Here is a 25845-nt window from a genome sequence, read left to right on the forward strand (position 1 = left end):
GCTCAACATCACTCATTATCAGAGAAACGCAAATCAAAACCACAGTGAGGTACCATCTCACACTGGTTAGAATGGCTGCTGTCAAAAAGTCTACAAACAATAAATGCTGGAGAAAGTGTGGAGAAAAGGGAACCCTCTCACACTGTTGGTGGGAATGCAAACTAGCGCAGCCACTACGGAGAACAGTGTGGAGATTCCTTAAAAAACTGGAAATAGAGCTGCCATACGACCCAACAATCCCACTGCTGGCCATACACACCGAGGAAACCAGAATTGAAAGAGACACGTGTACCCCAATGTTCATCGCAGCGCTGTTTACCATACCCAGGACATGGAAGCAACCTAGATGTCCATCGGCAGACGAATGGATAAGAAAGCTGTGGTACATATACACAATGGAGTATTACTCAGCGTTTGAGTCTGTTCTAATAAAGTAGATGACACTGGAGCCTATTATACAGAGAGAAGTAAGTCAGAAAGAAAAACACTAATACAGTATATTAATGTATATATATGGAATTTAGAAAGATGGTAACGATGACCCTATATGCAAGACAGCAAAAGAGACACAGATATAAAGAACAGACTTTTGGACTCTGTGGGAGAAGGCGAAGGTGGGATGATTTGAGAGAATAGCATTGAAATATGTATATTGCCATATGTGAAATAGATGACCAGTCTAAGTTCGATGCATGAAACAGGGCACTCAAAGCTGGTGCACTGGGACAAGCCTGAGGGATGGCATGGGGAGGGAGGTGGGAGAGGGGTTCAGGACCGGGGGACACATGTACACCCGTGGCTGATTCATGTCAGTGTATGGCAAAAACCACCACAATATTGTAAAGTAATTAGCCTCCAGTTATAATAAATGAATTAATTTTTTAAAAAGAAGATGTGCATAAGGATATCTAATGAACTTGTATAAAGGTATACAATGGAATACTACTCAACTGAAAAAGAGAGCAAAATAGTGCCATTTGCAGCAATCTGGATGGGCCTAGAGATCATCATACTAAGTGAAGTAAGTCAGAAAAGAAGACAAATACCACATGATATCACTGATATGCAGCATCTAAAATATGATACAAATGAATGTATCTATGAAACGGAAACAGAATCAGGGACAGAGAATAGACTGGTGGTTGCCAAGCGGGAAGGAGATGGGAGAGGGCTGGGCTGGGAGTTTGCATTAGCGGATGCAAACCAGTATATATAGATTGGATAAACAAGGTCCTCCTGTATAGCACGTGGAACTGCATTCAGTATCCTGTGAAAGCCTTAATGGGAAACACTATGAAAAAGAATGTATATATGTGTATAATTGAATCACTTTGCTGTACAATAGTAATTAACACAACATTGTAATTCAATTATTATTCAGTAAAAATAAATTTTGAAAAAGAAAACAAATTTATGGCTACCCAAGGGGAAGGAGTGGGGAGGGATAAATTAGGATTAACAGACACAAAGTACTGTACATAGAATACATAAGCAAAAAGAGTTATTGTATAGCACTACTGTATATAGTCATATATTCAATATCTTGTGATAATCTATAAAGAAAAAGAATTTTTAAAATAATATAGATATATACACATATATGGGCTTTCCTGGTGGCTCAGCAGTAAAGAATCCGCCTGCAATGCAGGAGCTGAAGGAGACTCGGTTTCAATCCTTGGGTCAGGAAGATCCCCTGGAGAAGGACATGGCTACCCACTTCAGTATTCTTGCCTGGAGAACCCATGGATGGAGGAGCCCAGCGGCATAAAGTCCACAGACTCACAAAGACTCAGACGTGACTGAAGCAATTTAGCACACACGCGTGCACAGATACATATGTATAACCAAATCTGCTGTACACCGGAAACTAACACAATGTTGTTATGTTAACTATACTTCAATTGAAAAAATAATTAGAATAAAACACAGTCCTTTAGCCTTTTTCCCCTGGTGATATCATTGGTATTGTATTGTAATTATTTTCATTATCTGAACTCTTAAAATGCATGGTCACAATATTCACAATGTTAAAAATGAGACTATCACTATCTCATCTCAATCCACAGGTCAAGTCAAAGGAGAACTGTTAAAGTCACTTAAGTTACACACTTCCGTGCCATCATTCACAGTGATGCAATGACGATGATGCTTTAGCCTGAACCACAAATCACAGGTGACAACGCAACATTAGCTAAAAATATATCTAATTTTTTCTGGGTTAGATTTACACATATTGCATTTCCCTTTTTGGCAATTGTAAGTGGTGTTGTATTTTTACTTTCAGTTTTTATATTTTCATTCCTATTCTGTAGAAGTAAAACTGATGTGTGTATATTCATCTTATATCCTGTGAGCTTGCTGAACTCACTCACTCGTTCTAGGAATTTTTTTAGTAGATTGCTTGGGATTTTCTTTGTAACACAGTATATTACCTGCAAAAATGACCAGCTCTATTTCTTACTTTCTGACCTATATGTATATATGTATCTATTTAATTGAAGTATAACTGATTTATAATAAATAGTGAGTTTTAAGTGCACGTCAAAGTGATTCAGATATATATTATGTATATGCATATCTATATACATATATATTTCAGATTATTTTCTACTATAAATTATTACAAGATATTGAATATACTTCCCTGTGTTATATAGTAAATCTTTGTTGTTTATCTATTTTTTATATAGTGATGTTTTCTGTTTATCCCATCCTTCCCACCCCTGTATTCCCCTTTGGTAACCACAAGTTTATTTTCTATGTCTATGAGTCTGTTTTGTAAATATCAATAGATTCATTTGCACTATTTTTTAGATTTCACATATAAAAGATACTATATAATATTTGTCTTTGTCTTATTTACTTAATATGGTAATCTCTAGGCCCATCCATGTTGCTTCAAATTGCAATATTTCATTCTTTTTTATGGCTTAGTGACGTTCCATTATATATACATCTTCTTTATCCATTCATCTGTTGATAGACTCTTGATGGCTTCCAGGTCTTAGCTATTGTAAATAGTGCTGCTATGAGCATTGGAGAACATGTATCTTTTGGAATTAGAGTTTCTGTCTCTTTTGGGTATACACCCAGGTGTGGGGTTGCTGGATCATATGGTAGTTCCATTTTTATTTTTTTAAGGAACCTCCATACTATTTTCCATAGTCGTTGCATAAAGCTACGATGTAGGAGAGTTCCCACCAACAATGTAGGAGAGTTCCCTTTTCTCCATGCTCTCTCCAGCATTTATAATTTGTAGACTTCTTGATGATAGCTCTTCTTACTGAATATGAGGTAAGATACCTCATTGTGGTTTCGTTTCGCATTTCTCTAATAATCAGTGATATGGAGTATCTTTTTATGTGTCTTTGGCCACCTGTGTGCTCTCTTTAGAGAAATGTCTACATAGGTTTTGTGCCAATTTTTTATTTTTATATTGAGCTCTCTGAGCTCTTTGTATATTTTGGAAATTAACCCCTTGTTGGTTATATTGTTTGCAAATATTTTCTCTCAATCTTTGGTTGTCTTTTCATATTGTTGACTGTTTTCTTTGCTGTGCTAAAGTTTTTGGTTTGATTAGATTATTTTTGTTTATCTTTGCCTTTATTTCTTTTATCTTAGGGAGGGGAGACTTATCTAAGAAATATTTCCATGATTTATGTCAGAGAATACGTCAGAGATTTATGTTAGATAGCATGACCAGCTCAATGGACAAGAATTAGAGCAAACTCTGGGAGACAGTGAAGGACAGAGGAGCCTGGTGTGTTGCAGTCCATGGAGTCACAAAGAGTCAGACATGACTTAGTGACTGAACAATAACAATGTCAGAATATTTTGCCTATGTTCTCTTCTAAAAGTTTTATGGTGTCATGTCTTATATTTAGGTCTTTAAACCATTTTGAGCTTGTTATGGTGTCAGGGTGTTCTAATTCCATTGATTTACATAAGGCTGTCCAGTTTTCCAAACACCACTTGCTGAAGAGAGTATCTTTTCTCCATTGCATGAATATGCCTTCTTTGTTGAAGAATAATTGACCATAGGTGTACGAGTTTATTTCTGTATTTTGTTCCATTGCTCTATATGTCTATTTTTGTGCCAGTATCATGCCGTTTTGATTACTGTAGCTTTGTATTATTGTCTGAAGTCTGGAAGGGTTATACCTCCAGCTTTTTTTTTTTCCTTCCTCAGAATTGCTTTGGCAACTCTGGGTCTTTTGTGGTTCCATATAAACTTTTATTATTCTAGCTCTGTGCAAAATGTCATGGGTAGTTTGATAGGGATTGCATTAAATTTGCAGCTTGCTTTGAATAGTGTGACCATTTTTAAAAAATAATTTTTTAATCCTTTCTTTCTACACAAAGGCATTTTCTTTCATTTACTTATTTTTGGCTCTGTTGGGTCTTCATAGTTGCACACAGGCTTTTCTCCAGCTGTGGTGAGTGGGGGCTTCTCCTTATTGTGGTGTGCTGGCTTCCCTTGTCATGGAGCATAGGCTCTAGGGCATGCAGGCATGTGGGATCTTCCTGGATCAGGGAACAAAACCATGTCTCCTGCATTGGCAGGCAGATTCTTTACCACTGAGCCACAGGGAAGCCCTGATCTGTATTTATTTTTAATTCCTTTTCTTGCCTTACTGAGGTAGCTAGAAGTTCCACCATTATGTTAAGTAGCATTGATGGAATGCACATCCTTACTTGGTTCCTTATCTTAGGGATAAGACATTCAGCCTTTCATCATTACATATGATGTTAACTACAGATTTTTTTTTTGTAGATATTCTTTAGTAGGTTTAGGAGATTCCTTTACTCCTAGTTTACTTAGAATTTTCATCATGAATGGGTGTTTAATTTTTTTAATGCTTTTTTCTGCTTTAATTGATATGACCATCACGTGATTTTTCTTCTTTAACCTGTAAATATAGTAGATTATATTGATTAATTTTTAAATATTGAATTATCTTTCCATTCTTGGAATAAAATCATGGCATCCGGTCCCATCACTTCATGGGAAATAGATGGGGAAACAGTGGAAACAGTGTCAGACTTTATTTTTCTGGGCTCCAAAATCACTGCAGATGGTGACTGCAGCCATGAAATTAAAAAACGCTTACTCCTTGGAAGGAAAGTTATGACCAACCTAGATAGCATATTCAAAAGCAGAGACGTTACTTTGCCAACAAAGGTCCATCTAGTCAAGGCTATGGTTTTTCCTGTGGTCATGTATGGATGTGAGAGTTGGACTGTGAAGAAGGCTGAGCCCCGAAGAATTGATGCTTTTGAACTGTGGTGTTGGAGAAGACTCTTGAGAGTCCCTTGGACTGCAAGGAGATCCAACCAGTCCATTCTGAAGGAGATCAGCCCTGGGATTTCTTTGGAAGGAATGATGCTAAAGCTGAAACTCCAGTACTTTGGCCGCCTCATGCGAAGAGTTGACTCATTGGAAAAGACTCTGATTCTGGGAGGGATTGAGGGCAGGAGGAGAAGGGGACGACAGAGGATGAGATGGCTGGATGGCATCACCGACTCGATGGACGTGAGTCTGTGTGAACTCCGAGAGTTGGTGATGGACAGGGAAGCCTGGCGTGCTGCGATTCATGGGGTCGCAAAGAGTCGGACACGACTGAGTGACTGATGTGATCTGATCTGATCTGAGATAGGGTGTATAATTCTTTTTATATAATACTGAATTTTTTTTAATAATACTTCTTATTTTACCTTTTTAAAATATTTTTATTTATTTATTTATGTTTGTGTAGGGTTTTTGTTGCTACACAGGCCTCTACTTTCAGCAAGCGAGGGCTATTCTTTGCTGTAGTGCGTGGGCTTCTCATTGTGGTAGCTTCTCTTGCTGCTGACCACAGACTCTAGGGCGTGCAGGCTTCAATAGTTGCAGTGCCCGGGCTCAGTAATTGCAATTCCTGGGCTCCAGATCATGGGATCAATAGTTGTGACACATGGGCTTAGTTGCTTCACGGCATGAGGATCTTCCTGGACCCGTGATTGAACCCATGTCTCCTGCACTGGCAAGCAGATTCTTTACCACTGTCATCAGAGAGGCCCAATGCTGGATTCTATTTGCTAATATTTTGATAAAGATTTTTGTATCTATATTCATTAAAAATTCATTTTAAAACTATACTTTTTAAATATTATGACCTGTCTTTCCACTGTTTATAAGCAAATATACCCCCTATTTTTAGGTAACTGGTAGCATACTATACTGGAGAAGGAAATGGCAACCCATTCCAGTGTTCTCGCCTGGAGAATCCTGTGGACAGAGGAGCCTGGTGGGCTGCTGTCTATGGGGTCGCACAGAGTCGAACATGACTGAAGCACCTTAGCGTGCATGCATGCATTGGAGAAGGCAATGGCAACCCACTCCAGTATTCTTGCCTGGAGAATCCCAGGGACAGAGGAGCCTGGTGGGCTGCCGTCTATGGTGTCTCACAGAGTTGGACATGACTGAAGCTACTTAGCAGCAGCAGCATACTATACATATTTCTCTCCATCTTTATTTTTTTACTTAACAATGTATTTTGGAGAGAGTAAGAGTCAAATTCCAGGTAGGGGATCATATCATGGCAAATAGTAGAGTTGGGAGCTCCAAAAATCAGCCCTTCCACTGAAGCAACCAGTGGCAATTGACAGAATCAACTTTTTTGGAACCTGAAATCTAGTGAAAAACAGATACCAGAGGAGTGCATAAAAAAGAAAGGAGCTGCTGATGTTTGTATTTAAGATCAAGTCACTGACTGATCACTGAGATATTAGAACAGAAACTTCAGTGACCACACATGATGAGTAATATCATCTTTGCAAAAATAGTTTGGAAAAGTCACTAAGCAAATGGATGACTATATTCCGCAACAACAGCAAACTCTGGGGAGGAGAAAAAATCTGATTTCTAAAGGGACCACATTATAAAATTAAAAATATTTACTTTTCAACAACACAGCATACAAAGAAACAGAAAATATGACCCATTCACAGGAAAAGAAACTGATAGAAACTGAAGGGAAAGGCTACCCACTCCAGTATTCTGGCCTAGAGAATTCCATGGACTGTATAGTCCATGGGGTTGCAAAGAGTCAGACACGACTGAGTGACTTTCACTTAAACTTACTTACCCTTAAGGAAGTAGATGTTAGACTTACTAGACAAACACTTTAAGTCAACTGCTTTAAAATACACCCAAAGAGCTAAAGAAAAGCATGAATAAAGAACTAAAGGAAACCAAGAGAATGGAGTATGAACAAACAGAGTATATCAATAAAGAGACAGAAATTATAAAATGGAACCAAATAGAAAATCCGGAGCTGAAAAATACAATACCTGAAATGAAAAACTGACTAGAGGGGCTCACGAGTATTTCTGAGCAAGCAGAAGAGTCAAGGAATAAAAGTCAATTGAAATTATACAGGCTGAAGGACAGAAGAAAAAATGAAGAAAAATGAACAGAGCCTGAGACATTGAGACACCATCGAGTATACCAACACTGTGGAAATTCTAGGAATAGAATGGGTACAGAAAGCATGTTTGAAGAAACAACATCCAAAAATATCCCAAATTTTATGAAAGACAAGAATCTACACATCCAAGAAGCTCAAAGAATTCCAAGTACGATAAACTTGGAAAGATCCAAACTGAGACACATTGTAACAAAAAAAAAGCCAAACTATTTTACCCATCTGTTCAAAATTCTGCAATGGCCCATCATCTCACTTAGAATAAAATTCAATATCCTGTGATGTCTTTCATAATCCCACCACCTTTGCTACATCACCTCTCTGACTTCATCTGCTAGCATTTTCCCTCATCCTTTCTCCTGTCACACTGGCCTCCCTGTTGTTCTTCAAAAGAAAAGTGAAAGTGTTAGTCACTCAGTCGCGTCTGACTCTTTGTGACCCCATGGACTGTAACCTGCCAGGCTTCTCTGTCCATAGAATTCTCCAGGCACGGATGCTGGAGTGGGTAGCCACTGCCTTCTCCAGGGGATCTTCCCAAACCAGGATTGAGCCAAGGTCTCTTGCACTGCAGGCAGATTCTTTACCATCTAAGCCACCAGGGCCTGCTGTTCTTCAAACCCATTAGTAATTCAATCTCAGCTACTAATATAGGTGTGTTGAAGTCTTCAACCATCAATATAATAGTGAATTTGTCTATTTCTCCTTACAGCCTCAAATATTTTGACACCTGTTTGGTGCATACACATCAAATATTGTTATGTCTTCTTAGAAAATTAACTTTATCACTATATAATACTCCTCTTTATCTCTGATAACTTTTCTTGCTCTAAAGTCTGCTTTGTCTGAAATTAATATAGCTACTGTAGCTTTCTTTTGATTAATATTGGCATGGTTACCTTTCTCCATTCTATTTTTTATTTTTTAACTGAATGATAAATGCTTTACAGAATTATGTTGGTTTCTGCCAAACATCACATGAATCAGACATTCAGTTCAGTTCAGTTTAGTCACTCAGTCGTGTCCGACTCTTTGCGACCCCATGAATCGCAGCACGCCAGGCTTCCCTGTCCATCACCAACTCCCGGAGTTCACACAGACTCACGTCCATCGAGTCAGTGATGCCATCCAGCCATCTCATCCTCTGTCGTCCCCTTCTCCTCCTGCCCCCAATCCCTCTCAGAATCAGAGTCTTTTCCAATGAGTCAACTCTTCGCATGAGGCGGCCAAAGTACTGGAGTTTCAGCTTTAGCATCATTCCTTCCAAAGAAATCCCAGGGCTGATCTCCTTCAGAATGGACTGGTTGGATCTCCTTGCAGTCCAAGGGACTCTCAAGAGTCTTCTCCAACACCACAGTTCAAAAGCATCAATTCTTCGGGGCTCAGCCTTCTTCACAGTCCAACTCTCACATCCATACATGACCACAGGAAAAACCATAACCTTGACTAGATGGACCTTTGTTGGCAAAGTAACGTCTCTGCTTTTGAATATGCTATCTAGGTTGGTCATAACTTTCCTTCCAAGGAGTAAGCGTTTTTTAATTTCATGGCTGCAGTCACCATCTGCAGTGATTTTGGAGCCCAGAAAAATAAAGTCTGACACTGTTTCCACTGTTTCCCCATCTATCAGCCATAGGTATAGATATGTTCCCCCCCTCTTGAGCCTCTCTCCCACATCCCTCCCCATTCCACCCCTCTGTGTTGTTACAGAACTTGGTTTGGGTTCCCTGAGTCATACAGCAAATTCTCATTTGAACTGTGGTGTTGGAGAAGACTCTTGAGAGTTCCTTGGATTGCAAGGAGATCCAACCAGCAAATCCTAATGGAAATCAGTCCTGAATATTCATTGAAAGGACAGAGCTAAAGCTCCAATACTTTGGCCACCGGATGCAAAGAGCTGGCTCATTACAAAAGACCCTGATGCTGGGAAAGATTGAAAGCAGGAGGAGAAGGGAACGACAGAAGATGAGATGGTTGGATGGCATCACCGACTCTATGGACATGGGTTTGAGCAAGCTCTGAGAGTTGGTGATGGACAGGGAAGCCTGGTGTGCTGCAGTTCATGGGGTCGCAAACAGTTGGACACAATTAAGTGACTGAACTGAATTGAATCTCTATTTTACATATGCTAGGGTAAGTTTCCATGTTACTCTAACTGTGCATCCCACTCTCTCCTTCCTCCCCTGCATTCCTTTATTTTTAATTTACTGTATTGTTATATTTAAAGTCTTTGTATGGAAATACAAAAAACCTCGAATAGCCAAAGCAATCTTGAGAAAGAAGAATGGAACTGGAGGAATCAACCTGCCTGACTTCAGGCTCTACTACAAAGCCACAGTCATCAAGACAGTATGGTACTGGCACAAAGACAGAAATACAGATCAGTGGAACAAAATAGAAAGCCCAGAGATAAACCCACACACCTATGGACACCTTATCTTTGACAAAGGAGGCAAGAATATACAATGGAGAAAAGACAATCTCTTTAACAAGTGGTGCTGGGAAAACTGGTCAACCACTTGTAAAAGAATGAAACTAGAACACTTTCTAACACCATACACAAAAGTAAACTCAAAATGGATTAAAGATCTAAACATAAGACCAGAAACTATAAAACTCTTAGAGGAGAACATACGCAAAACACTCTCCGACATATATCACAGCAGGATCCTCTATGACCCACCTCCCAGAATATTGGAAATAAAAGCAAAAATAAACAAATGGGATCTAATTAAAATTAAAAGCTTCTGCACAACAAAAGAAACTATAAGCAAGGTGAAAAGACAGCCTTCAGAATGGGAGAAAATAATAGCAAATGAAGCAACTGACAAACAACTAATCTCAAAAATATACAAGCAACTCCTGCAGCTCAATTTCAGAAAAATAAACGACCCAATCAAAAAATGGACCAAAGAACTAAATAGACATTTCTCCAAAGAAAACATACAGATGGCTAACAAACACATGAAAAGATGCTCAACATCACTCATTATCAGAGAAATGCAAATCAAAACCACAGTGAGGTACCATTTCACGCCAGTCAGAATGGCTGTGATCCAAAAGTCTACAAGCAATAAATGCTGGAGAGGATGTGGAGAAAAGGGAACCCTCTTACACTGTTGGTGGGAATGCAAACTAGTACAGCCACTATGGAGAACAGTGTGGAGATTCCTTAAAAAACTGGAAATAGAACTGCCTTATGACCCAGCAATCCCACTGCTGGGCATACACACTGAGGAAACCAGAAGGGAAAGAGATACGTGTACCCCAATGTTCATCGCAGCACTGTTTATAATAGCCAGGACGTGGAAGCAACCTAGATGCCCATCAGCAGATGAATGGATCAGAAAGCTGTGGTACATATACACAATGGAGTATTACTCAGCCATTAAAAAGAACACATTTGAATCAGTTCTAATGAGGTGGATGAAACTGGAGTCTATTATACAGAGTGAAGTAAGCCAGAAAGAAAAACACCAATACAGTATACTAATGCATACATATGGAATTTAGAAAGATGGTAACGACAACCCTGTATGCGAGACAGCAAAAGAGACACAGTTGTATAGAACGGTCTTTTGGACTCTGTGGCGGGGGGTGATGATTTGGGAGAATGGCATTAAAACATATATAATATCATATAAGAAACAAATCGCCAGTCCAGGTTCGATGCAGGATACAGGAAGCTTGGGGCTGGTGCACTGGGATGACCCAGAGGGATGGTATGGGGAGGGAGGTGGGAGGGGGGTTCAGGATGGGGAACACATGTACACCCGTGGCGGATACAAGTTGATGTATGGCAGAGCCAATATAATATTGTAAAGTAAAAATAATAATAATAAATTTAAAAATAAAGTCTTTTTTTAAATAAACAACATATAGTTGGGTGTTTTTTTTTAATTCACTCATCAGTTACTGTTTATTGGTGTATTTGTACCATCTCATATTTAAATGATTATTGATATAGTTGGACTGCTGCTGCTGCTGCTGCTAAGTCGCTTCAGTCATGTCCGACTCTGTGGGACCCCATAGACGGCAGCCCACCAGGCTCCCTCATCCTTGGGATTTTCCAGGCAAGAGTACTGGAGCGGGGTGCCATCGCCTTCTCCGATAGTTGGATTAATATCTGCTAATACCTGCCATATTTGATATTTATTGCACTTGTTCTGTTTCTTTCTTTTTTTAATCTGTCCCCCTTTTCTCTACTTCCTCTGGCTTTAATGGAACATTTTATAGGATACCATTTTCTCTTCTCTCTTAGCATACCAATTATGTTTCTTTTAAATATGTTTTCAGTGGTTGCCCTAGGGTTTGTAATGTATATTTTAAGTGATCTGAGTCCATTTCCAAATAACACTATCTTTCTTCACAGCTAGTACAGGTACCTCATCACAGAATGTGCCCTATTCCTCCCTCTTGTCTCTTATAACTTTGTTGTGATTCATTTCATTTATCCATAATCTGTAATTAGCCAGTGAAGTGAAGTGAAAGTCGCTCAGTTGTGTCCGACTCTTTGCGACCCCGTGGACTATACAATCCATGGAATTCTCCAGGCCAGAATACTGGAGTGGGTAGCCTTTCCCTTCTCCAGGGGATCTTCCCAACCCAGGGAACGCACCCAGGTCTCCTGCATTGCGGGTGGATTCTTTACCAGCTGAGCCACAGTTGCTATTATGTAAACAGTTTTCTATTCAATCAATTAAAAATAATAAAAATAAAATATTTATTTTACCTTCATTTATTCTTTCTCTCGGTGAAGGCAATGGCACCCCACTCCAGTACTCTTGCTTAGAAAATCCCATGGATAGAGGAGCCTATTAGGCTGCAATCCATGGGGTCGCTAAGAGTTGGACATGACTGAGTGACTTCTCTTTCACTTTTCACTTTAATGCATTGGAGAAGGAAATGGCAGCCCACTCCAGTGTTCTTGCCTGGAGAATCCCAGGGATGGGGGAGTCTGGTGGGCTGCCGTCTATGGGGTCGCACAGAGTCGGACATGACTGAAGTGACTTAGCATAGCATAGCATAGCATTCTTTCTCTGGGCTTCCCTGGTGGCTCAGATGGTAAAGAATCCACCTTTAATGCAGGAGACTTGGGTTCAATCCCAGGGTTGAGAAAATCCTCTGGAGAAGGGAGGGGCTACCCACTGCAGTATTCTTACTTGGAATAGACAGAGGAGCCTGGCGGGCTACAGTCCATGGAGTCGCACAGAGTTGGACACGACTGAGTGATTTTCACTTTCACTTATTCTTTCTCTAATGGTCCTCCTTTCTATATATAGAACTGAGTTTTTTATATCTATCATTTTCCTTCTCTCTGAAGAACTTGTAACATTTTTTCCCAGAGACAAGTCTATTGGCAACAAATTCCATTAACTTTTGTTTGTCTGAGAAAGTCCTTTTCAAAATATTATTTATTTACTTATTTTTGGTTGTGCTGGATCTTTGTTGTATGTGGCATAGAAAACAGACTGACGAAAAAAAAAAGAAGAAGAAAACAGACTGATGATTAACAAAGGGGAAAAGGAGGGGGAAAGAGATAAGTTAGGAGTGTGAAATTAACAGATACAAACGGCTATCCATAAAATAGATAAGCAACAAGGGTTTGCTGTACAGCACAGGGAACTAATAATCTATAGCGGAAAATAATCTGGAAAAATGTATATCTGAATCACTTTGCCGTGCAACTAACATTTTAAGTCAACTCCACTTAATTAAAGAAAAAATTCTATGTGTTGTTACTTTTTCTTTCCTTACTCTAAAAAAGATTTCACTCCACTCTGATCTTGCTTGCATGGTTTCTGAGAGGTTTAATATAATTCTTATATTTGCCCTCCTGCCCGCCCCAGCCCCTGGCTTCATTCAGGGTTTTCTCCCCACCCCACTCCCCCGCCAGTATGAATAAACCCCAACCACAAAAGTGTCCCCTCCGTGATCTCCTTCCTTCCTCTAACCTCCTGGGGACCCCAGCCTGGACTCTCCTCCACTTTCTGCCAGTCACTCTACTCTGCACATCATTTTTTGCCCTGGAAACTACTTGGGTAACCCTTGCTAATGTCTGCTCCTCCTTTGTCTGTCAAACAAAGTCCACCCTGGTCAACTCTACCATCTGCCCACAGCTGGCACTGAACCCAGCTGGACAGCAGCCCACCACTTGGGACTCCCACCAAGCCTCCCAGAATCATGAAACCCCATGACCTCCACAAGTAGGAGAGCTCTGGACCCCTGGATATTCTTCCACGTCTCCTGGTCAGTCCTACTCCTGGTCCCCATGGCAGCTGCTGTTTGGGACTTTCTTATCTTTCTCCACTATCCTTAAGCCTCTGGGACCACCCACCATCTCCCTTCTCAGCTAACTTCACACCTGCTTCGCATATACACTCATACATGCATGCTTGCATGCTCAGTCACTCAGTCATGTCCAACTCCTTTCGACCCCATGGACTGTAGCCCTTGGGCTTCTCTGTCCATGGGATTTTCCCAGCAAGCATACTGGAGCAGGTTTCCATTTCTTCCTCTAGGGGCTCTTCCAAACCCAGGGATCGAACCCACATGTCCTGCGTCTCCTGCATTGGCAGGCAGAATCTTTACCACTGAGCCACCTGGGAAGCCCCACCCCCAAATGTCTTGAATCGTTCTATTTACTCTGAAGTGTTTCAAGCATCCAGAAAAGTACAGAGAATGGCATAGCAAGCAGCCATGTGTCCAGTACCCAATGCTATCAAATTACCTTCTGACCCCAAACTTGAGAGTGGGCCCGCCTGACCCACAGACCACAGACTGCCTGATCTCAAATTGTACTTAACTTCTGTGTGTCGGTTTCCCCATTTTTCAAAAGGTAGAAATGAGAGTGCTCAGCTCATAGGACGGTGGGCAGAGTGAAAGAACCTGTATAAGTAGAACATTTTGAACAGTGCCTGGCACTGAGTCTCAGTGAAAGTCAGCTCTTGTAGGGTCATCTTTCCCTTGACTCAATGGAGAAGAGAACCTGCTCTAACGTAACCCCTTGGGCAGGCTTCCAGATTCTTCCCTTCCCATCGATTGATGGATGACACTCTTGATTAAATTCTCCCTGCTGACGGCTGAAATTGACATCTCAACAGTCTTCCTCTCACTTAAAACACACAGACACCCCTCCCCATGTCCCAAGTACCCTCCAACAACCACCTTCTCCACTCCTCCTCCTTTCAGAGTCAAACTTCACTTGGTCTCTGCACATCCTCCTTCCCACTAACCCTTCAGCTGGCCATACATTTCCCTTCCCTTGAACCCACTCTTCCTGATATCATCAAATGCCTCTTTGAGATATCATCCTGTGGGTACATTTCGGTCCTCATTCTGGCTATTCACAGTAGGGCTTGACCTTGCTGACCACTCCAGCCTCCTTGAAACACTCTTCTGGCCCCCCTCAAACTCGGGGCCACCTCCTTCTGCATTGCCTCACACTTTCTGTGCACTCTCTCACAGGTGCTGCCCTGAGACTCTTGGCCCTCTGTTCTCTCCCCACCGCCCTGTCCTAGACCATTGGACCCACGCCATCAGACTTCACTTACCACAAGATGCCCCAAACCCCTAATCTGTGTCTCCAATCCCAGCTTCTTTACTAATGGTTCAGATCCATGTAGCCAACTGCCTGTTAGACAGCTCCTCCTAGATGTCTCAAAAACTCTCAGACTCAACATGATCAGAATGCAGTTCATGGCAAAACCACTCTGGAGAACTACTTGCAGAATTTTCTAAAGCAGAACACATGCTCACACCGTGCCTTGCAATCCCACTCCTCGTGTCCAACAGCAGTGTGTACATACCTGCACCAAAGCCCATGAACAACAATGCCCACGGCAGCAAACTGGAAACTACCCAAATGCCCATCAACAGCAGAACAGATAGATAAATGTTGGCACATTCATTGCTAGAAGATCTGCCTACAGTACTGAAAATGAATGATCTACAAATATGTCCAACAATATGAATAAATTTCACAAACATTACGTTGAGCCAAAGAAGCCAGACATGATGTGCAGAACTGACCGGTGGTGCTAGGAGTTCAGACCATGCTCACCTTGGGAAGCTGTAGCTGAAGGTACTGGCGGTGTTTGTTTGTTTGTTTTGGCCGTGTTGCGTCTTAGTTGTGGCATGTGAACTCTTAGTTGCGGCATATGGGATCTAGTTCCCTGACCAGGAATGGAACCAGGCCCCCTGCCTTGGGAGCCCGGGATCTTAGCCACTGGACCACCAGGGAAGTCCCAGTGCTGGTGATGCTGTTTCTCAACCTGGTACTCACACTGGGAATAAACTCAGGTACCAGCCATGTTTGGTTTGTGCAAATCATTGATTATGGTTTGTGCACTTTTCTGCATAAATTTGATACTCTGATGAAAAGGTTAAAAAAAAAAAAACGGGACAGGTCCTCTTCCTCATCAAGCACCCCCTCTCCCTGATGTTGTCTTTCCCTCAGATAATGGTCTCAACTTTCCACTCAGTTGCCCAAGTCAGAAGCTGGGTGTTACTCCATGCTCTTCCCCTCTCATTGTCACTCACAACCAAGCACATTCCGTCTACCTTCTAACCATCTCTCAAATCCACACACTTCTCTCCCCCTCTGCTGCTTCTTCCTTAACCCAGACACAGCTCCCCCTTGGTTTCCGCTTCTGCAGCAGCCTCCCCAGACTCCAAGCATATTCTTCTGATTCATCCCCACACAGCCACCAGAGGAAACCTTCTGGAATGAAAATTCAATCTATTCTGGTTAAAATTTTTCAGCGAGTCTCCATAGCCTCCAGATAAATCCCACTCTCCTGCTCCAGAGTCCCAGGAGCCCTGTGTTCTGGGGCTCTTACTCCACTGCAGCTTTACCTCCAGCCTCCAGCCTGTGCTTCCCCATCCCAGTACATCCCTCACTCACTGTAGTGAAATGGCGGCATGGATATTCACTTCCCCCACTAAACCTGGACCTCCATGGAGGAGGCCACTGTGTCTTCCTTGTCCACTACTCCATTCTCAGAACCTAATATGGCAGAAGCTCAGGAAATATCTGTTGTATGGAGTCCTTTGATGCACCCAGGGGTGCATCTGCAAGGGAGTTGGAGAGGAGATAGAGGGAATTTCCCCTTTAAGAGACAAGAGTCCTATAATCAAAATCTTAGAACATCAGAGATTGAAGGGACCTCAGAGGCCATCTAATAATCCACTTTTTTATTTACAAAGGAGAAACCTAAGGGAAGGAGTCACTGGCTGGACAAGGATGGGTGGGAAGAGGGAGAGGTGGTAACTTCAGAGTAAGGCAAAGTCATGGTGAAAAGTGAGTATTTAGTGTTGATAGGGCTTCTAAAATAAGTAAAGATAACATTCTTTCTGGGTGTGATGGGGGGACACTGCAGGTGGCCTGCTTCCCAAGTCTACCGGAGTGCAGCTGGACACGCCTCCTCGCAATGACCACTAGGTGGCGCCAGCTCACCAGACAATGAAGAGAACAGGAGCTGGCTGACTCACCCTCTCTGGCTCACCCTCTGGCTGGGTCCTTCCTGAGTTCCTTCCCTCAGACCTGGCACTCTGTAAATCCAGCTGCTCTGGCAGTGCCCAGGTGGCATAATATCTGGGCTGTAAGGAATCGCTTGCTTCAACAGACAACATGTTCTCGTACCAGAGAGAGGGTGTTCGATGGACTCCAAGGCATTGGCCAGCACTGCCCCTTCTCCCTCCTGCCAGCCTCCCAGAGGCATCAGACTGTCTGCCCTCCATCACCCCTCCACCAGGGGCAGGACTATGCCCGGGCTGACACCTGCTCATCTTGTTGGCTCAGATGAGGCGCAATGGGTGGCACTGGTCCCACTGAATCCTCTGGCAACCTCACCACCCTGAGCTGGCAGGTGCCTGCCCAGGGGCTGGTGGCTCCAGTCTTGCTGGCCTGACGGGCCCCTTTGGGGCCACATGGCCTCATCTGGGAAGCTGCTCCTATCCTGGAGTGGGACAGCTTGATGCCAGAGCCTGCCCCAGGCTGCCCCTTTCCCTAACCCTGCAAGCGTACCCAACCGAGATGATTCAGCCCCTCTCCAGTATTAGGGAGTCCTAGTTATTCATTCATCAAACATGTATTGAGTGCTGACGTTGTGTGTGTGCCAGGACCTGCCCTTGGTATCTAGAACATAGTAGTGAACTAAACAGGTACGGTCCCTGGTGTCCTGGAGCACAGAGGGCAATGGGGGATCAGATGCTAACTTCACATTACCAAACAATTATTTAATTGCTCTCTTCAGTCCCTAATGCTGCAGTTTAAATCTGCTTTTAGAACTCTTACATTTTCATAGCAGAATGCAGCATAGAAATTATCCTAACATAACCCACCATCACCACCACCTTTTCATGATTCCAGGATTCCGAGCTCCCAACCCACTGCTCCTTCACTTTACTTAGGAGTGCCAGAAGGAGGGAAGGGAGTGAGGCTTCACTGAGTACCGCGTGAGTAAGGTAGACTTCCTTCTGTCTCTGCATTACTTGGCGTTTCTCTGTCTCAGTTGACGGGTGAATGAATGAATGAATGAACCCCCAAGAAGGGACTTATCCAACTCTGGAGGGCTGGGGGCTCCAAAGCAGGCCCTGCCTGCCTCCCCCACTTCCATTCTGGGAGGGAGGGCCGGCCCCGCCCAGTGCCCTTCCTGCCCCTAGCGCCGCGGGCTCTCCAGGCGCCCTCTTGGCACCAGAACAGAGGGCATCCAGAGCGGGTGGTAACTCGCCCCGCCACGGGCTCGGAGCGGCCGGCGATAGGCGCTGGGGGGACGCGGAGATAGACAGACAGATAGCGCTCCCCAGGCCCAGCCCCCGCCCCCACCTTTCCCACGCCGCGGCCTCTCCACTTGGGCCTGGCGGGCACTCCTGCCCCTTGCACCCCGGACTGTGGCTTTCTGTCTTCGCGAACGGCAGCTCTCAAAGCCCTGAGAACCCTGACAGCCTACCCTGGCGGTCTGGCTTTGGAAAGGGGCACAGAGCCCCTTCCAAAGCTTTCTTCTAAAGCAAGCTTCTCCACCGGACAGAGTCTACGAAAGAGACCCCTCCTCCGGGCTGGGCAAGACTTGGGGATGCTGGAGGGCCAAAGACTGACCAGAAGGTGGCGCGCTGGCACTATGCGTCCTGGGACAAGTTAGCCGAGTCAGGCGGGGGAAGAGGACGGGAGAATTGACCGCGGAGCCCTATGTGAAGGTTGTATGCAACTAGGAACTGATATTTGGAAGAGACTCCTTCTCCCCCCAACCAAGAAAGGCGGAGAACAGAATTGAAAGTGGAATGGATAAATGAGCTAAAGCTTTGGGAGCAGTTTGGATGACTTAGAAAGCTGGCCTTGTAGGCCAGACAGAACTAGGAGGTGGGAGTCCCCAGGGAGGAGAGCCTCTTTCTTGGGGGGGACAGGGTTCAGTGGGCCATCATGGTTCTCAACTACTTGAGGTTGGGAAGGTGCTGAGAGTTTTATGTGCATCTGTATACAACTACAAATTCACACGCAGACACCCCATCCCGTGGTCCTCCACTCACACTGCTTTCAGACTCCCATATACACTGGCTCACTCTCTCACATGCACACTCCTGCACTCATGTGCATTCTTTGTACAAACATGGACTCTGTATGTGCTGCAGAACACATGAAATCCCCACATCACACACCCCTGGTCTCTAAAAATGCTCACTCTGTCTGGGTATGAGAAGTCCCAGAAACACAGAATCTGCCCCCAAACTTACTGAAGCACAGAGAGCCAGCCTGTGTCCCACCCATCTTCATGGGGACCATGTTCTTTCCCACAAGCCTAGGTCATCTCTGAAACTTTTGGAGACAAATTTAACATCACTACACACAGGCTGTGCACCTCCTGGAGCTTCCCTGGACCCAATGATGACTTTTTTAGGCCTGATGCACTTTTGTCTGATGGACCCCTTCATTCATTAAAAACATTTTTTAAAGTTACCTTTTGTGATTGCATTGCTGTAAAAATGATATAGTAATATATATTCAAACTTTTTCTTTAACCTATTTTTTTTCTTTCTTCTAATTAAAAAAAGAAAAAACTAGAACATTTTCATGAGCCTGGGTCCTGCCACTTTGGGCATGTTTGCCCGTCATTTGCCCCGCCACCCCACACACCTTTAACCACCTACCTCACAGACACCCAGCGGCCAAATTCCCCTCCTCTAAGGCACCTGAGCCCACCTTCCACTCACAGGCAGAGAGACAGACAGACGGACAGACCTGGGGACTCTTGCAAAGATACCCTTGTCCCACTCTTTCCTCCAGGAACACCGAGGGGTTATCTGGGCTGGGGAAGGGATCCACAGGAGGAGGAACAGAGGGGTCTGTGTGAGTGTGTGTGAGAGAGAGAGTGTGTGTATGACTGTGCGTGTGTGTGAGTGTGTGTGTTTGTGTGTTGAGTAACAACAAAGAATGAGAGAGAGAGAAACGAAAGAGCGCAAGAGCATGTTTTGCCTGGAAGGCAAGACTTGCAGCCAATCAGAGCGCTGGGGCCTCCCTCTGCGACTCCACTATTGAGTCTATAACCGGCTGGCCGGGCGGAGCTGGCAGCATTTGACTGTGGCTTGGGACGCGACGAGAGGCGCGCCGCGACCGCCCGAAGACCCGCGATGGTCTAAGCGCCCCTCGACCGACCCTCCCCAGAGACGCTGCCGGGAACCCTCCCCCTCGCCCTCCGGACACACAACCCCGCCTCGTCTCCTCCGCCTCCCCCGAGCTCCTGCCCGCTTCGGCGTTCCGGCTGAGGCCAGCCCGGGGGTGGTACGGCGCCCGCCAGGATGAGTGGCTCCTTCGATCGCAAGCTCAGCAGCATCCTCACCGACATCTCCAGCTCGCTCAGCTGCCATGCGGGTTCCAAGGACTCGCCCACCTTGCCCGAGTCTTCCGTCACTGACCTGGGCTACTACAGCGCTCCCCAGCACGACTACTACTCGGGCCAGCCCTATGGCCAGACCGTAAACCCCTACACCTACCACCACCAGTTCAATCTCAACGGGCTTGGAGGCACAGGCGCTTATTCGCCCAAGTCGGAATATACCTACGGAACCTCCTACCGGCAATATGGAGCCTACCGGGAGCAGCCGCTGCCCGCTCAGGACCCAGGTGAGGACCGCGGGGTCGCTGAGAATGGGAGGCACTGGGAGGTTCCCGAGAGAGAGGAATTGGAGCCAGAATCTAGGGGAGCGTCCCGGCTAAGAAATGTACTGTCTGAAGTTAGAGACGGTGAGCTAGATGACCCCAGAGTGGACGGACGACCTTCCAGTCCAGAAACTGGTCGCCTTTGGGGCGTGGTGCACGCGGGACGCCGCGGTCGGTCCCGGGTGAGGATCCGGGTGAGCGAGGCGGAGGAGAGGGCCCTGGACAGTCAGAGAGCCTCCGGATCCAGGTGCTTTCCCGGCACTTCAGCAAGCGGCTCTCCATCGAGCCCTCCATCGGGCTCCGCGCAGGCGGCAGGCGCTGGGAGTTCTGCGACCGCAGTTTGGAACTGGGCTGGGGAGGGGGAGAAAGATGAGGGGGACACGGAGAAAGACCCCTCAGAATTCCGGAAACAGGGAGGGAAGCAGCAATTGAGAGTGAAGAAACGGGGGCAAAAAGAAAAATGGAGGCATAAAAATATGTTTTTATAAAATATAAAATATTTTTATTTATAAAGTGGAGGCATAAAAATGGAGAGACAAAGTGAAAGAAAAGACAGAAGAAAGGATCTGAGGAAAGGGCGAAGGAAAAGGAAGTCTGATGTGTCCGCAACTTTTTCTGAAATCTAAAATTATTCTGAAAAGAAAAGGTCTAAAAAACAAACAAACAAAAAAAGAGCGAGAGAAGTGACCGACGGCGAGGTCCTGTGAGAGGGCGGCGAGCAGGCGGGTGGCAGGGACTGAGGGGAGCGAGGCGGCGGCAGTGCGCGTCCAGGGGTGGCTGGCGCCGGGACCCGGGGAGCTAGGAGCCCGGGAGCGCAGCGTCGTGGGCGGCCGCCGGGCAGGCTCTGCGGCCGCAGCTCCCTCCCGGGGCGCCGGCGGCGGAGAGCGCCGCCAGGAAGTCCCGGGACGAGTCGGTGGGCCAGAGGGTGGGGGCTCCCGCGGGGCTCCGGAGGGCGACGGTGTCTTTGGCCGAGGCTGAGTCGCCCACCTCCCGGTGCGTTGCCTGCAGTGTCCGTGAAGGAGGAGCCGGAAGCTGAGGTGCGCATGGTGAACGGGAAGCCCAAGAAGGTCCGAAAGCCGCGCACGATCTACTCCAGTTACCAGTTGGCCGCCCTGCAGCGCCGCTTCCAGAAGGCCCAGTACCTGGCTCTGCCCGAGCGCGCGGAGCTGGCCGCGCAGCTGGGCCTCACTCAGACGCAGGTCAGTGGTGGGCGGTCGAAGGCCTTGAGGACTCGGTGGGGTCCTGCGGGACCCCGGGATACCCCAGGCACCGCTGAGCCTGGATGGCTTAATAAGTTGCCTGCAGGCCCTTGAAACCCTTGTCTGTGGGTAGAAGGACCCCCAGATCTCAAACTCGGTTGAAGTTTGTGCATTAGCACGTGTACAGGTGTGCATATTTGTGAATCATGCGACTGAGTGTGGACTGAGTGCGTCTATCAGAAGGAGAGGTATCCTCCCTCTACCCCAGAATCCCCAGCTTCCACAGGCTCCCAGCAGCGTTGGTCACTGCTAGGAGTCCACATCATGCTCCCCACCACCTCACCCCACCACCCCAGGCTAGGTGTGTGTGTGAGGGGTGTACATACATGTGTATTCATGTCTGTTTGCACACAGACTAATGTGTGTACAGTACATGTGGGAAACGCACCTAAGGAGGAAGGCCTTTCAAGGGCCACTGTGTTTATTGATGGACACATGTACTTGACTGGGCCCCGTGGTGAGTGTATGTACAAAAATGTGTGCTTGTATCAAAAGACTGCATTCCTGCTCAGTACCCAAATGCTCCACCCCTTGTGTGCTTGGAGGCAAGAACAAATTCCCCACAAAGGGGGGTAGGGACTCAGAGGTGGCAGTCCCCCAGCCCCAGCCTGTCCCTAAAGCCCCCAGCAGCCTGTCACTGCCCAGGGGAGGAGTGGCAGACGCCTGGCTCCCTACAGGTGTTGACAGGCGGGCCTGGGTTGCGGCTGCGTGGGGCCCAGTCCGCCGGGAATCTGGGTCACCCGGTGAGGAGCTGATTCATTGTTTGTACCAGTCATGGGGTGGAGAGCGGCAGGCGGAGGGGGAGATACCCCAAGGGAAATTTGGGGAATCATGGCTCACCTGCTCCTGAGTCCCAGATCACCCCCACTAACCAGCCCTGAAGGGCTCCTGAGTGTGCGAACATGGGAGCTCATGTTTGCAGGGCGTTTATCTGGGTGTATCTGTGCATGTGTGTGTCTTTATAGACTGGTGCCTGTGTGTGAAGTGGTGAGTGGGTATGTTCATGCACATGGAGATGCTTATGTGGGTGTGTATTTGTCTCTGTATATCTGTGCACCTTTGCTTATGGGTTTCTAATGTGAACAAAATGCTGCAAACTGCCTCCTCCCCTCTGGAGTTCAGTGGTTACTATGTCAGGTGTATGGCTGGCTGCTTCGAGTTCTTTGTCTGTCTTAACTTTTTTGAGCATTATAGTGACCCTATGAGGTAGGTAATCGTGCTGCCAGCGTCCCCATTTTGCAGATGAGGACAGCAAAAACCAGAGAGGTCGGGTAACTTGCTCACAGTCACACACTTAGTAAGTGGCAGAGCAGAATTTGGACCTAAGCCGCCAAAAGTTCCTGGCTGAATTTCTATCCCCAGTAGAAAAAGATGCTGGCCCAGAGGCAGGATGCCTGGATTTTGCCTGGGTCTCATGTGACAGTGGGTTCTGGCCCAGCCCTCTCCAGATTGACTTCCCCAACGGGTTTTTCACTCGGTGTTCTAAGAGGCTAACTAGCTCCCCCTTTCTTCTTGGGGCAGGTGAAAATCTGGTTCCAGAACCGCCGTTCCAAATTCAAGAAGCTCTATAAGAATGGGGAGGTTCCCCTGGAGCACAGCCCCAACAACAGCGATTCCATGGCCTGCAACTCACCACCGTCACCTGCCCTCTGGGACACCTCTTCCCACTCTACTCCAGCCCCTGCCCGCAGCCAGCTGCCCCCGCCACTCCCGTACAGTGCTTCCCCCAGCTACCTGGACGACCCCACCAACTCCTGGTACCATGCACAGAACCTGAGTGGACCCCACTTACAGCAGCAGCCGCCTCAACCAGCCACCCTGCACCATGCCTCCCCTGGGCCCCCGCCCAACCCTGGGGCTGTGTACTGAGCACCTACCCGTCCTGAACCTCACGAAGGAACCCCGGGACCAGGCAGAAGGCGCCTCCGTCCTAGCTGACACTCAGGAATCATCGAGGAGCACAGGGGAAAGGACATCCCTTTCCCCTTCCCTTGCCCCTTCTTCCAGGGACCCAAGAGCTTCCAGAGGAAATTTACATGGACCAAGGATGCCCCCTGAACCTCCCACTCACTGCCTAGACACTGGGGTGCCCCTCCAGATGTTTGGGCACTCCACTCCAGCTGGGACAGCTGTTCCCCTTCTGCTCCAAGAGCCTGGATTGGCTTCAAATGGCTCATCACCTTCCAGATTCTAAATCTTAGTACTCGGTCCCCAGACTGGATTCCTTGGGTACTGGGGAGACTGTGGAGTGTGCGCAGGTCAGGCTTGGGCTGGGCTGGGGCACCAGGCACTGTGGATCCCAGGACCTGCCAGGCCCAAGATCCTCCCCCAAGCCACCTGTGGTTGTCTCCTTCCTGAGCATCCCCTCTGCCAAAAAGACATTGGACCATGAGACTGGGACTCAGGGTGGGGACCTCAGCGAGCCCTGCCCTGAACTTCTAGCCCTCGTTTAAGATTTGAGGGTTACACCAAAGAAAAGCCCCAAGTAAGGGAAGCTTTTAATATTTGTGGCTTTAGAGAGAAGAATTCAAGGAGCACCTCGCCTCCCCAACTCTGGTCGAAGAGGAGGGGTGGGTCCCAGGCAGCCTTCCCGACCACCCATTTCTTCTCCCATGTACAGGACTTTGCACAACTTTGGTTTCAAAAGCTGTTGAAAAATAGGAAGACAAAGGGCATTGTTAACAGTTAGGACCAATCTCCCCTGCGTGGGCGCCTCTGCTCACCCCCGCGCCCCCACCCCGCCTCTTCCCACCTCTTCCTCTCCTCCAGTAAGCTGGCGCCAAACCCCAAATCTCCAAGGAGACACACCAGGAAAGACAAACCCCCGAACACCCCCTTTCCGGTGGCCTTGGAAACAGATTGTTCCCGCCAAGACAGAGAATGTCGGGTGAGGTGCACGGTGTTATAACTCGGTACCTTTAGGGGTGAGGGGGTGGCTGGCTGAAAGGCTGGTAGCACTGGCTCTTCCTGGCCCAGATGTCCCCCCAAAGCTAACTTTCCTCCACCCCTGATGTGGTCAAATATCGAAGAAGAGGAGGGGTAGAAGACTCTAGCTATATATATAGTATGTATTTTTTTTTTAAAGCAACAGAGAGAAGCAGTCTCCTCCCTCCTGTGGTTTCCTATTTATGTGGCCCTTTCCTCCTGGATGTACCTGCCTGTGCGCAGTGAGCTGAGAGAAACAGAGATGTGGGCTCCGGCTGGATTTGGGTTTGGTGGGAGGCGCAGGCGCGAGGAGAGACATGGTGGATCTCAAAGAGTCCCACCCCAGGGGGACGGGAACGAAGCCAGCTCCCACCCTCTCCCAGCCTTCTCATTTCTGCTTTCTTATTGGACTCACCTTTATATATAACATTAATAAAAAAGAAGAAAATAACCACTGAGCTCTTTGAACTGGAGGCTAGAGGCAGGCAGCTCTCAGGGGAGGGCTGGGAGTCAGGGAAGTTGTTTGGTGGGGAAGGACCTCTGAGCAGGGGCTCCTAAGGGATTTAGAGCCCTGGGGACCTACTGCTGGGGCTCTGAGCTCAAGAGCTGAGTTGGGCTTGGCTGGGGGAAACAGATGCTTCTGACCACACGGCTGGCCCACGGTCTGGGGAATGGAGGCTCCCAGCCCTTGGCCTCCCTGACTCCACTCTGCTTGGCGTCCCTTGTCGGCGTGATTTAGCAGCCCCCCACCGCTGCCTGCCGCTGCTGGGTCACCTCAGGGCTGCTCTTTGATCCTGGGCTCACACACAGACATGCTGCACACATGTGTAAACCCCCTGCCTCCATGCCCAGGCATTTCCTTACCACTCACCCTCCTGTCTGTCCCTTTCAGTTGGAGGTGAGGGCGAGGCCTTAGGCAGGGATAACACCACTGCTCCCACAGCTGGCAGGGACCCCAGGCCATTGAGATCCAGGCTGGGCCATGGAAACAGACAAGGGGGGTTCCACACTGACCTTCTCAGGGAGTGCTTGGGCCCTGACTCAC

General features: G+C 46.6%; 1 protein-coding gene across 1 annotated transcript; it reads left to right on the plus strand.

Annotated features, from left to right (window-relative positions):
* Positions 1 to 20047: 20047 nt before the first annotated feature.
* DLX3 (distal-less homeobox 3) lies at positions 20048 to 25210 on the plus strand. Its single transcript, XM_070388799.1, has 3 exons — positions 20048 to 20580; positions 21625 to 21815; positions 23397 to 25210. Exons 1-3 carry the CDS (start codon positions 20256 to 20258, stop codon positions 23742 to 23744), a joined length of 864 nt encoding a protein of 287 aa, XP_070244900.1. The 5' UTR covers positions 20048 to 20255; the 3' UTR covers positions 23745 to 25210.
* Positions 25211 to 25845: the final 635 nt, after the last annotated feature.

This window comes from Bos mutus, chromosome 19 (assembly GCF_027580195.1).
Source record: "Bos mutus isolate GX-2022 chromosome 19, NWIPB_WYAK_1.1, whole genome shotgun sequence".
In the NCBI taxonomy this organism is placed as follows: Eukaryota; Metazoa; Chordata; class Mammalia; order Artiodactyla; family Bovidae; genus Bos; species Bos mutus.